Source organism: Neofelis nebulosa, chromosome 4, assembly GCF_028018385.1.
Source record: "Neofelis nebulosa isolate mNeoNeb1 chromosome 4, mNeoNeb1.pri, whole genome shotgun sequence".
In the NCBI taxonomy this organism is placed as follows: Eukaryota; Metazoa; Chordata; class Mammalia; order Carnivora; family Felidae; genus Neofelis; species Neofelis nebulosa.
The window spans coordinates 140,210,517-140,224,324 of NC_080785.1; the positions used below are offsets into that span (position 1 = coordinate 140,210,517).

Below are 13,808 nucleotides of genomic sequence, written 5' to 3' on the forward strand. Positions count from 1 at the left end.
GTATCTGTAGACCATCAATTTGTGACCTGTTGCGCTCTGTGATACAGAGTATTACGTCTCTGAGGGTGTAATTTGAGCAAGGCTAGGGTTTTTATCATCTGAGAGACTCATTATTTTGTGCTGGAGTTGGTCTAAGAGAGCCCTGGAATAGATTAACGTATTTTTTCTTAAATTCCTAGTTACTTAGGGAGAATGAAACGTCAGCTCTTGTTGTCTGTGGAAAGAAAAATGGGGGCCCTGGTAGTACTGAGCTCCTGATGTGAGCCCACCGAAAGTTCAGGGGGCATGGTGGGCCCAAGCCATCAGGTTTGAGACCTGCGTGCCCCTCCCTGTTTGGAAATGTCAAAATTGCTCATAAGTAGAAGCGATTGTAGGGATCCTACATACATCTCATAGAGTCTCCAAAAGTGTTGGCAGGATACATCCTTCATCCAACATCGTAAATAAGAGGTAGAAGTTGCTATAAATCTAGTTGGTATACTGGAGGAAGTAATAATTCTGCTTACACCTTAGCAGATTCATAATGCAAATCAAGTTTGATTCCATATGTAGGTAAACATTTGTCATTCTTCACTCTTTGAGAAAGGTAGAATTCAGAACAGACATTTCTTTTGGTTTGCTGCCTATGTGAAGATGACTCTTTACATTTATGCCTGCCAACCCTCTGTCTTAGTTTTCATGGTAGTAAAATAAATGTTATCTGTTAAGGGAGACTAGTAACTTAATTTTATTGGAGATACTTTCATAGAAATGCTCAGCACTAATGATTACATCAAAAACCATACTTTATTTTATGTATAGCAATACAATTTACATATTAAATAACACTATAATAGAATGATTTGATATAGTTTTAAACAGAAGAAAAAAGGGAAAAATTTCAGGTTACAAAACCCCTCCCCCCTGAACAAATTAAAAAAACAAAACAAAACAACAATCACTTTTTCCAAATGGGTCAATGCAACGAATGTATTCAGTGACTAATTATGTCTAATTCCTATTGCACAAATGGTCAATGGAATTAAGAAAGAAAACCCAAGTTTCACAATCACTGCCTCAAAGAAATAACACGTGTTGGATTCTTTTGGAATGCAAAGATATAGTTCTTGCTACTTCAATATACAGAAAGTTGAATTCACATATCCACCACAAAGAAAAACCCAACAAACTAAAACAAAAACAAAACAAAACAAAACTATGATGGAGTTGAAACTAGAAAAAAATTAGCTTTATATGAAAATATAAAATTCTATGATTATATACCATAGATACAAAGTTTCCAGAAGATGCTTATCCAAGCAACAAAATATTTACAGTTTTAATGATTTTAGCTATTTCAAAATGAAGTGAAAGAAACATGAATTAACATGAAGGCTGAGGTTTTTTTTTCTTTTTTCTTTTTTAGAAACAATGGCTGCTTGCTAGTTTCAAATGTCCTAACAAAAAAGGAGTCACTACCCCAAATGTTGGAGAGTTGCAACATTTTATAAAATCGGCTGTCTCCTTTTCTGGAGATGTTTATTTCTTAAAACTCAAGATTTTTCTTGAAATTAATTATCCTCTGTAGAAAATGCTTCCCTTTGCAAATATTTAACAAAAATACTAAAAACAGTTTAACAGCTAAGACAAAGTAGAGGCCAAATATTAGTACAATTCCTTCTTATTTGTAGCATGCCTTCTTTCTAGAGATAAGTAAAGCCAGTATCGCATGTTAAATGGCAACTAAGGGAAAGCGCAAAGGGGTAAGTGAAATTATAGCTGTTTAAAAAAAAAAAAAAGCAGGCATTTTCCCTTCATATAAAAATTCACTGGCACCTTTTGAACATAATCTTTAGAACACAGGAGTTGAAAATGCATTTTCCAGTATAATTGCTAAATTCTTAAGACAAACTACATTTTGATTATTATTTCTTAAATTGTGATGAGTTTGGGTTTATTTTTTGCTTAGAATTAGTAATATGTATCTTTGGTAAATTGGTATCTATATTTTAATTTTTAAATATATATGCATTTTAAGAAAAAAATTCCTAACAAGGCAGTTGTGCTGTGTCATTATAAAATAATTAAGGTTATTTGTTGATTTCAGTATGTCACTCTGGGCTAAAATTTCCAACAGCCAAACCTTGAACACCATCAACTTCTCTGACCGTGCTGGACTCTTCAACTTGAAATAGACTCTTAAAGCTCCAAGGCATAAAAATTTAGGAAAACCAATTCAATGATCTTACTTTTGAAATTCAGAAGTTAACTTTTTAACACACGCGTATATAAAAGAAGACATTGTGGCTTTTGGATGCAAAAAGAGTTCTCCTGATGCCAGTAAGGGGTCTCCTCTGATGCCCAGTATGGCCACTTGTTCTGATCACTGCAGTCCAGTGTTGTATGATGTGTGCATTCTGTTCACCTAGAGCTAAATTCATACACCCACCAGCTTATTTTATAAAATAGCACATGATCGTTTGCAATAGCTATTTCCTTTCCCCCTGAGTGCAAATGGTAATAACCTTGTTGTGTAGTTAAGCAGTGTGTTCATGTCTCAAACAAAACACCATCTTTGAAACTCTCTGCCTCTGGAAAGATGCAAGCATATTTCTACTGATAACAAATGAAGGATCATATTCAGGATACACTCTCTGGGGCAAGTGAGGAACGAACTGCTGAACAGAGCTGTCCTCACTGAAGTGTGTTTGGACCACTTAGGCAAGATGGGCAAACAGCAACTGCTCATGTTCCAGTGTGTGAGGATTTGCAGACTTTGGCTCAAGCCCACTATAGACACACAATTTCTCTGAGAACTTCAAGCCACCCTTTTCAATGCTTCTGTTTACTCGCGATCTTTCTTTTATTATAACTATGATACCCATGTAAGAAATGGTCACAGAATTGTGTTGGAACTTAACGGTTTTCACGAATTGAGCCCTCTATAAATAGCACAGAAGGAAATACGTGCTGTTTTCTATGCAGTGTTCATTTGTCTCAGAAAAAATTACCAAGGGACCATGAACCCCAACATTACTTCTCACAGCCAAACCTGTGCCAAGTACTAAAAAAGAGTTCACTCCTATCAATACTCTATATAAATTAAGTATAATCTGCTTGATTGACTGAAAAGGATCTAGCTCTTGCCATGATCTGCAACCTTGCCCTTCCTGATTCCCCTCAGCCTTCCGGCAGCTGTGGTGTTTCTGTGTTCAAGCTTCTCTCCTTCTGTGTAGATAGAGCTTCCTGGTGTTACCTCTGACGGCAGTGGAGGGGCAGCAGAGGTGTTCTTTCCTCTAGCACGTACAGTTTAGCGGACTTCGCTCACTTGCGCACCTTTCCTTAAGCCTCACCTACATGGTTGGTGAACAGTGGACTATTGCCATGTTGTAGAATTTATGTGATGAAAACATGAGATTAACCCTGGCAAGTGACATAGTTCATGAAAACGCCATCAACCTGGCCTATGCATCGGAACTCCCAAACTTGGCCGGTAGCCTCTCCTTAGTGGCTTTGCTTCCTCAGCACCACTCTGACAGACTTCACAGAAAGCCGACTTAAGAGAAATAGAACCTCAGCACTGAGTATCATTAATGTCACAGAACCTACCCAGATAGTATGATAGTAGCCAGTATGGAGTTGTTGTTGAAGTTTATTGACATAAAAATTAACCAAAACTCTTTTCTTCTTGACAGGCCCAGTTCTGGTGATGACTTCACTTCTAACAGAAGCCATCCCTTAAACACAAATATGTAATAGAACATATCTCAGTAAGGAGCTTATTTTTCTAACTGAACTGAAATTTCTTATCAATGCTCCTAATTTCCCAATTGTGTACTTACGGCAGGGTGAATATGGCTCCAGAGGCTAGATCAGATAAGTTCCTTGGGCTCTGTGTAATGATTATTAGCCTCTTTGAGGGAAGTGTGTCTGTTCTTGGGGCTAAACCACACCAAGCCATCCCCATCTTTGAAAATCTATTTGAAAATATCCATATCCTCTTTTATTCAAGATTCTGATTTTGTCTCTCCAAATCAGACTTCTCCACGTGTGGGAATCTACATAGTCCCAAGACTTTTGCTAATAAAGTATTTTCAGTTTTATCCTAAGTACAAGAATATATGTCATTATGGAATTTATCAGGAAATATTTGGCAAAAAAGGAAAGAAAAGAATGTTAACTATTTAGGTAGTTTTTATTAGAGTGCTAGATGAGTAAGAGGGATATTTTAGAGGGCTAATTTCAAAGTTACACACCTGCAGAAATTTTCATTGTTCTACCTGCCATGATGTATGGTATTAGAAACCAAGAAGCATTAATGGAGAGTTACTAAAGGGATAGCGGAGATGTGTAAACTATTGCCATATCCCTATTGTAAAAGATAGCCCTGACTGCAGGGTGTAGCTATTTCAGAGGGTCAAGATGGAAATAACACACACCGTCCACATAGCTACTGTGAAAACTGTAATACAGAGATATCCTTTATTTTGACACAGTTGGGGAATTTTTTTTAAGCTATGAATATAACTTCAACTAATAAGTGATGTTCACATAAAGCTCTTAAGCCTTCTAATTTCTTAATGGATACCTTTACCGTCATAAACGGAACTGTTTCAAGGCCATGAGGTTGACAGACTGTCTCAGTAGCTCCCAGGAACCTGCTCTTCTTTACAAGAAAACAATGCCCATCCACTCCATTAAAGTACAGAAGGCAGACAGTACTGAGCAGTGCCTAAAACAAACAGAGGAGAGGACCGAGGAAAAGCTCAGCATTGCCTGCTAGGAGGATGCTGCTGCTTTTGCAATAATAATAAAAAAACCAAGATCCACTGTCCTGACAAAACCTTCACTGTACTGAACTAAAAAGTAGCATGTGTGTTCTCATGGAATGTCACATCAGGGCTTGCTTTAGGATTAGATTATAGGCAGTAACACTGATCATATAGTGCAAACTAGGTAAAATTGCGTTTCACTGTGTGAAATGAACAGAGGTGCAAATGCTCAGTAGGATACCATTAAGACATAAAATGGCAAAAAATAAATATCAAAACTTTTATCAGTGTAAAAAAGTAACTGGGTTATTGTATAACCTAGAGTCTGGCAAAAAAGGCCTCAAAAAAGTTCTCAGTCTTCAGAAGTTTTACAAATTAAGTGCCCGTTCGGGATTCCAATCACACTAGAGATTCCATGCTCTCGGCAGGGTCTGATTCGTCTGCAATGAGAACAGCACCATTTTTGTCCACTGTCATGGGACCATTTCCATTTTCTTTAGTGCTGACCAGGCTGAGCATTGCTTTATAGACAAACTGGTATTGTTCCTGAAAAACAAGGAGAAGACAGTTTGAGACAAAGAACAGCTTAGTCATTTCATCTAAGGTAGAAAGACCGATTTTTTTAAAAAGGTAATTATAAAAAAACAAGAATATACATTTATGCTAAGAAACTTTAAAAAATGACTTGAATCCTTTCATAGTGGAGACCTTTGCCTTCTGCATGTCACTTTGATTGTTGTTAGTTGGGAACTCATTCTCAGTACAGACAGTGAATTAAGAGAATGGAATATCCCTGTGCTAGAACTGGAGAATACCATACTCTAGAAAGCAGAGTTTCTCGCTCTCAACACTAATGATGTTTTCAGGAAGATGAGTCTTTGTTGGAGAGGTGTGTCTGCTGCGTGCCAAGATGTTTAGCAGCTTCCCTGGGCTCTGCTCAGTCGGTGCCAGAGCACTGGTCTCCATCGCCAGTTGTGATGACCAAAAAAAAAAAGTCTCCAGATGTTGCCAAACATCCCCTGGGAGTGGGGGGGCGGGGCAAAACCACCCCTCACTGACAACCGCTGCTCTAATTCAAGTGTTTGCCTGAGTTTCGGTTGATGGAGGAACAGGTTTCACAAAGAAGCAAAGTACTTACAATGTCTGTGAATACTCCAGGCCTCATAAGATTGATCATTTTTGCAACCTGGAAAACATCCACAGCATTTTCATTCTCCAGTTGCTGGGACAGGGTGGTAAGGGCACACAGCATTCCTGCTGAAACTGCTCCATACCTTGGGGAGGAAAAAAAAATGCTATTTCAGATTTGCTAAGGGATTAAATTTACTGGAATGAAATTAACACCATATATTTGCATGGTGGCATATGTTTGCATAGTCTGCACACGGACTGCAGTGACCTCTCTTCTTGAAATCAGTGAAATGCTGGACAGGGGGAGAAGATGTAGAGACTAGCACAAAGGTGCCATTTGTTCATGAATGTGAAAGCTCCCAAACTGGCTTATCAGATGCTCAGCTTGATACTCCAGATGAAATGAGAGGTTTAAAATTAGACTGGGGATAGCTATAGAAGACTTAATGCTGGGGACGAGGTGGGAAAAATATGAGAACCCTAACTACAAGCTCCTGGATGTGCAGAGGTAGGGAAAGGATCTGAAAAAAAAAAAAATCCCCCCCCCCAAAAAAAAAACCCAGCTAAATCAAACTTAAAAAACGTGACTTGAAATGTGTGGCTCAAAATGCAGTCAGAAAAGTTTCAAAATGAATTTCACATTAGGTCATTGTTTTTGGCACTGAAGTGGAATTTTGCCAGTTAGAGGACCTCTGATAAAAGTCTTGGAAAAATATGGTTGTTTTTGACACAGTCTCTCTCTCTCTCTCTCTCTCTCTCTCTCTCTCTCTCTCTCTCTCTCTCTCTCTCACACACACACACACACACACACACACACACACATTTAGAATGGAAATCCCATTTTTTTCCAGGAACCTCTGGTGGCACATTAGTGTTAAGAAAACACAGGGATTGAATGAATTGTTCCAGGTGATGATGCTGGTAGAAATGAAACTAGAAATTATATGGCTTGCATATTTATATGGCTTGTGCCCACTGTTCTATTAAAAACTATTAAATGTGCAGTTTATAGTGCAGTTTATGTGCAGTTTCTGAGTTTATCGTTATATGAAATTGAAACATTACAGATGTTTTACATCTTTAATACAAATAAGACCAAAGCTCCCAACTTTAGAGGTCAGCTAGCTAGAGGTAAAAACTGTTCTACATTTAGGTCCAGTTGCCCAGAGTCCAGTTTGTTGGTACATTTCAGTCTGATTCATTACTTTCATGCTGTATGCATACTGGACTCACTGGCTTCCCTGTAGGTGGGCATTTACATGGTTCGTATCTTGGGCATACCAGTGGAATTACCATGAGTAGAAAAATTGGCTCACAGGTATGCCCATTTTTAGTTTTAAAGATACTGCAATGTTTCTCTCCTAGTGGTTGTTCCCGGTTTATCCCCCTCCCAGCATGAGAACACTTGTTTCTCTGACATCATTTTATTTGAATTTTTTTAAAGTTTATTTTTTTTGAGATTGAGAGAGTGAAGAGGGGATGGGGGAGAGGGAGAGAGAGAGTATCCCAAGCAGGCTCCACGCCGTCGACACAGAATCTGACATGGGGCTTGAACTCACAAACTGTGAGATCATGACCTGAGCTGAAATAGAGAGTTGGATGCTTAACTGACTGAGCTACCCAGGCGCCCCCATCTTCTCGTCATTTTAAAGTTGAAAAGCTTCTCCTAATCTGATGGGTGAAAAACTGTATCCTAATGTTAGTTTAATTTGCATTTTCTTGATTACCAGGAAGTTTGAGAATCTTTTGTGTTTATGGCCTGTGTTTCCTCTTCTGAAATTGTGTGTTAATATACTTTGGCCATTTCTCTTAGCTCTCTTTTATTTGTAGCATAGGTTGTAAATATTTCTTCCAGTGTCTCAGTTTCCCTTAACATTGTTTGTAGGTACTTTTGTTACACATAATCAAATGGCTTCATCTTTCATTTTTGGAATCTTGAGAATGCTTTTTCTAACCCAGCACTTTAAAAGCATTCTCCTACATTTTTCTATTTTTATTTTTTTACATTTCATTGTATATTTCATCTGAATCCTATTTTGGTATAAGGTTACGGTCTGATTTTACTTATTTTTCTAATGGGTGACTTTTTTTTTTTATTGGATAGTCTCCTCTTTTCTCATTGCGTTTCCTTTGTATCAAATACTAAATTGTCATATAGTTTCTGAAATCTGGCCCTTTAATCTATTTTTTGTATTTCCCTACATTTAATTCCTATAGATTTTTAATGTTCTGACATCCGAAAGAGCAAGTTCCTGTAGTCTTGGCTGTCTCTACATTCATTGTTTCATGTTTTTTTTTGTGCTTCAAACATCTGTATTTTCATTTTTACTTGTACACTCATTTCCAAATACCTCTACTCCTTGATTCCTTCCCGTCCTGTTTCATATTAGTCTTGAAACTGAATGCTCAAGGAACACAAAAAGTTTTACTGGGGTTTTGCTTAGTTTGCCCTCAATACATAGATTGGTTAGAGGACAGTAACCTCTTTTTGAGTTTTTCTGTTCATGAACATGATATCTTTTCTCCCTTTTTCAGGTCTTTTGTAGTTATCATTTACATTTTACAGTTTTCTTCATTGTCTTTGCCAGTTTCATTTTAGGGTAATTTCTAGGTGCCTTTTTAGAGTCTGTCACTCCTAAGAATGGCCTCTTTTTATGATCTTTTGTTTGGTTTCAGTTGATACATAGGAACATTAGTGATTTTCACATGGTGAACTTGTATCCTGCCATGCAGAACCCTTTTTAAGTTCTAATAATTTGTGGATTATCTAGGAAGTTGGCTTCATCTTTATCTGCCAATAATGTTAGTTTTGTCTCTTTTCACCTTTTGTATTTCTTATATCTTTTGCTTTTATTGCATGGGCTAGGACCCGGTAGTTGTGCATTGTAACACTGCAAGGGGGTCTCCTATTGTTGTCTTTCATGGTAAAGCCCCTAAGTTTTTCGTGTTAAATAAAGATGTTTGCTGTGGGCTTCTGATAAATAACATTTATCAAGTTAAAGAAGATACTTGCGACTTTGTTTGCTAAGAGTGTTTTCTTTTGGGGAGGGAGATCACGAGTGAATGTGATTTTATCCTGTGCTTTCCAACACCTATTCACTCTTTTAGCAATTCCTTTAATAATGCCCTGAATTCACTTGAGAGAGCAGTGGTAACACTTAACCAGCTCTACACCCTTTTCATGATACATGAAGTGATCTTACTTTTAATGATACATATTTCTTTTAATCCAACATACTGGATTCTGACAGTATTTTATTTAGATTTTTGTACCCATGATCAAATAAGTAAGATTGGCCTATACTTTTCCATTCTGGTGTTATCCTTTTTTTTTTTTTTCTTTAAATCAAGGTTACATTAAATCTCCTGTGTTTGTTACTGTTTAAGTATAGCCTAGTGAGCACCTGGTGGGCCTTAACAGTTTGGGAACTTGTCTGTTTATTCAGTTCTTGGTGATCATTAAGGTGTGTTATGCTCTTACTATGTGCCAGGATCTCTTGCAGGTATTACGTGTACCAACTTAATCGTCACAATAATCCTGTGCTATGACTGTTGTTATTCCCCTTCCAAAGCTGAAGAAACAAGATACGTTCCGGTGACGTAACTGGCCAAGGCCTCACAGTTTGCCAGACGACTTTAGTTTGAGCTGATACATGTTAATGGCTCATAATAGAAGCTAGTATATAAAATATGTTCAGTAAACATCATTTATTATACTTATTATTGAGACTTAAACATGTATTGGTATAAACAATTTCAAGCGTTTATTTTAAAGTATTTCTATTTTAACCTTTTGTTATGAGAAAACATCAAACACTGGAAAGTACTGTAACTTTGATGTAGCCATTACTCAATTACAGCCGTCACTGGCTCATGGCCAATCTTGTTTCACATCTACTTCCTCTCGCATATCCTTTGAAGTAAATCTCAGGTATTTTATTCATTAATATTTTAGTATAAGAGATAAAATTAAAAAACTATGTATATAAACATTATCACACCTCAGCAAATGAACAGTTACCAAATATTTTGAGTGTAACTGCAGATACACGGTAGATGCTTTTCTTCCCAATGGCAACTTATGCCCTCCCTGCTTTTTTCTTCACCATTTCCCAAAACTGTATGTTTTATGAGACTTAAGTTCTTAGAAAATCTCAGCCGTTATTTCTTTAATCTCTTTTGTCAACATGGATCACTTCTGAGACGTATGTTAGAACTCACCTATCTAGTCTGTAACTAAGTTTGATTTCACTTCTGTCCATTCTACTACTACTAGCCTGTCTCTTGTTTTTCCCCTATCTTGGACTCTCTCATGTGTCCCTGTTTGATTATACATGTTTCTGGTTAATGTCCTAGTCTTCTGTTAGATCTCTGAGCATGTGTTCTATCGTAACTGCTCCAGTAACTGATTTACACTTTGTTGTTGTTCTTCTTGCTTTGATCATTATGTTAACTTTCCTCAGATTCTAAATTGTACTCAGTTTACCTTATTGAGCATGACTAGCATTTTCTTTTTTTTAATCCTCTGTACTAATTATTATTTTTTCCAGTAGGACAAAAATCTAACCTTTGCTTAATATGTTCCAGTGAAACTGTTAGACTCAGGACCCTTTCCCCAACCTCCCCCTGTCCCCCAAACCAATCTCTTTGTTAAAGCTCTCCATAGCCTTTCAGATAGAAAAGTCCCGTATTACGTATCTTATACAGTGTGTACTCTATGTGGATGTACTCTTGCCTGTCCTTGGATTGCCTTTCTTAGATTTAGCCACTCTTAAATAAGCACCTAAATTAAAAGGAAGCACCTACACAGTAAGATTTCAAACAGGACCAGAAACTAAGTCAAATTAATCAAATCCACATATCATTTAAATATTTTCTACATACCAAACACGATAGTGAAAGGGTAAAGACTGAAAAAACAGAGGCCATTCTCAGATTAGGAATTAGATAGAATTAGAGGATATTTATTGAGTTTCATGGATTTGCCCTTCAGACTATAAGAACTTGGTGAAAAAGTGATACTAGTAATTTTATAACATGTATAAAACAAGAGTAGTGTACAGATTCACTGTTTGCCTTTCTCAAAGGGCCCCATTGAGAGGAATGTTTATTTAGTGCAGCTAAGAAGAAAGCAAAATGTGTTTTCATCTTTCCTTGCCTATACCTCGAAGAAATAGAAGTCCTTGAAGTTCCTGATGGACAGTAATGTAAGTGCTCTATATTCATTTTAAACCACAGTGGGATTCCTTGTATTGTCAGTGTGTATAATACCTCTGCCCACTTAATTATATTTTTTACTCTTCCATATAATTATTGTACCTTCGCTTTTAAGAGGTTTTAACAATCACTTTATTGCTCAAATAAGCATTAAAAAAAAGTTTTAAAAATCATAACCAAAAATGCGATCCAGAGTTATAACTCTGTCACTATGAAGAAACTAAAGCTTCCCGTAGAAATCATTAGGGCAAAAAGGAAAACAGAGTTAAAGCTTGAATATGCAGCGGTCCGGGGGAATCAAGGCAACATGAAAGCCTTCCGCAGGACTTTAAGAAATTAACACTTTGGGGAGTGCCTGCGTGGCTAAGTTGCTTGAGTGTCCGACTCTTGATTTCAGGTCAGGTTGTGGTCTCAGGGTCGTAGGACTGAACCCCATACCGGGTTCCTCAGTGAGCCTGGAGACTGCTTGAGATTCTCTCTGTCCCCTCCCCCAATCTCTCTCTAAAATAGTACTTAAAAAAAATTTAAAACTTTGGAAGTGAATGAGAAAATAAAGTAGGAAAACATGGTCTGGAGAAATGAGGGACATGAATGCCAGAGTGCTTCCTGTGACAACCAGTGGGAGGCAGTGTTAACCAGCAGGATTAGATCTGGATCTGACTGCAGTCAGGGCCAGCTTCCTGGCTACGGTCTGACGGGTCTCCTGCTCACAAGAGTCCTGCTCTTAGTTTAATGCTGTGCTGTTGCCATCTGGAACTTTTTTTTTTTTTTTACTGAAGTATAGTTGATATACCATATTAGTTTCAGGTGTGTAACAATGATTTGACAAGTATATATGTTAGGAACTATTCACCATGATAGTGACCCAAGTTATTACATTATTAAGTATATTTCCTGTAAATCCTCTCTGTGATTTATAACTGGAAGTCTGTACTTACTAACCCCCTTCACCTATTTCACCCATCTCCCTACTACTGACAACCACCAGTTCTGTTTATCTTAGTTTACTTCTGTTCTTTTTATTTAAGATTCCACATAGAAGTGAAATCACTTGTATTTGTCTTTATCTGATTACTGCACTTAGCCCCATACCTTCTGGTTCTACCCATGTTGATGTAAAAGGTGATTTCTCTTTCTTTTTTTTTAATGCCTGAGTAATATCCCACTGTATACATACATCACATCTTCTGTATCCACTCATCTATTTACGGACATTTAGATTTCTTATGTATTATGACTATTGTAAATAACGCTGCAGTGAACATAGGGGTGCATGCCTCCTTTTCAATTAGTGTTTTTGTTTTCTTCTGATAAATGCCCATAAATGGAATTACTGATCATATGGTATTTCTATTTTTACTTTGTTGACTAGCTTCGGCGCTGTTTTACATAGTGGCTGCACAGATTTATTTTTTCCATTTCTTCTAGGTTTGTCTAACTTGTTGGCTTAGAATTTTTAATAGTACACTCTCATTATCCTTTGTATTTCCTTGGTGTTGGCTGTAACTTCTTTTTCATTTGTAATGTTATTTCAGTCTGCTTTCTTTCTTGAGGAGTCTGGTTAAAAGTTTCTTAGTCTTGTTTATCTTTTCAAAGAACCGGGTTTTGGTTTCATTGATTTTTTTTTTTTTTTAAGCTTATTTGTTTATTATGAGAGTGGCAGAGAGAGAAGGTGAGAGCGAGAATCCCAAGCAGGCTCTGTGTTGCCAGCGCAGAGTCCATTGTGGGGCCTCAAACCCATGAACTCATGAGATCATGGCCTGAGCTGAAACCGAGTGGGATGCCTAGCCAACTGAGCCATCCAGGCACCCCTTCATTGATATTTTCCATGGTTTTTTTAGTCTACATTTATTTCTACTCTGATCTTTTTTCTTTTCTTCTCCTAAGTTTTGGCTCTGTTTGTTCTTCCTTTTCTAGCTCCTTTAGGTTCCTAAGGATAGACTGCTTGAGAGTTTTATTTCTTGAGGTAGGCCTGTATTGCTATACATTTCCTTCTTAGAACTGCTTTTGCCACATCTCAAAAGATTTTGCATGTTCATTTGCTTCCAGGTATTTTTTAATTTCCTCTTGGATTTCTTCATTGAGACATTGGTTGTTTAATAGCATGTTATTTATCCTCCATATATTTGTATTTTTTCCAGGTTTTCTTGTAATTTATTTCTAGTTTCATACTATTATGGTCAGAAAAAATGCTTGATGTGATTTCAGTCTTCTTAAATTTATGGAGATTTGCTTAATGGCCTAATATGTGATCCTGGAGAATAGTCCCATCTGTACTTGAAAAGAATGTGTATTATGCTGTTTTGGATGGAATGTTCTGTATGTATCTGTTAAATCCATCTGGTCTAATGTCTTGTTCAAGGCCAGTGTTTCCTTATTAATTTTCGATCTGGATGATCTATCCATTGACATAAGTGGGTGTTAAAATTCCCTGCTATTTTCTTACCATCAATTTCCCCCTTTAGATGCTTCTATGTTGGGTGCATAGATATTTACAGTTGTTGTATCCTCTTCTTAGATGGATCCTTTTACCATATGTAATGTCCTGATCTTGTTAAAATGTTTTTTTTTTTTTTTTTTTTTTTTTTTTTGAGAGAAACAGAGCACATGAGCAGGGGAGGGGCAGAGAGAGACAAGGAGAGAGAGAATACCAAGCAAGCTATGCACTTGAGTGCAGAGCCTGATCTCACAAACCTTGAGATCATGACC

The 13,808-nt window shown here is 37.1% G+C and overlaps 1 protein-coding gene across 4 annotated transcripts in view; it reads right to left on the reverse strand.

Annotated features, from left to right (window-relative positions):
• Positions 1-767: 767 nt before the first annotated feature.
• PTPRG (protein tyrosine phosphatase receptor type G) overlaps positions 768-13,808 on the reverse strand; it is a 718,534-nt gene continuing 705,493 nt past the window's right edge. For all 4 annotated transcript variants that reach the window (XM_058726333.1, XM_058726331.1, XM_058726330.1 and 1 more), the window contains 2 exons: positions 5,890-6,025; positions 768-5,297 (listed from right to left, as the gene is read on the reverse strand). In XM_058726333.1, the coding sequence (XP_058582316.1) occupies positions 5,151-5,297; positions 5,890-6,025 (283 nt within the window). In that variant the 3' untranslated portion in view covers positions 768-5,150. The remainder of the gene's footprint in view (positions 5,298-5,889; positions 6,026-13,808) is intronic.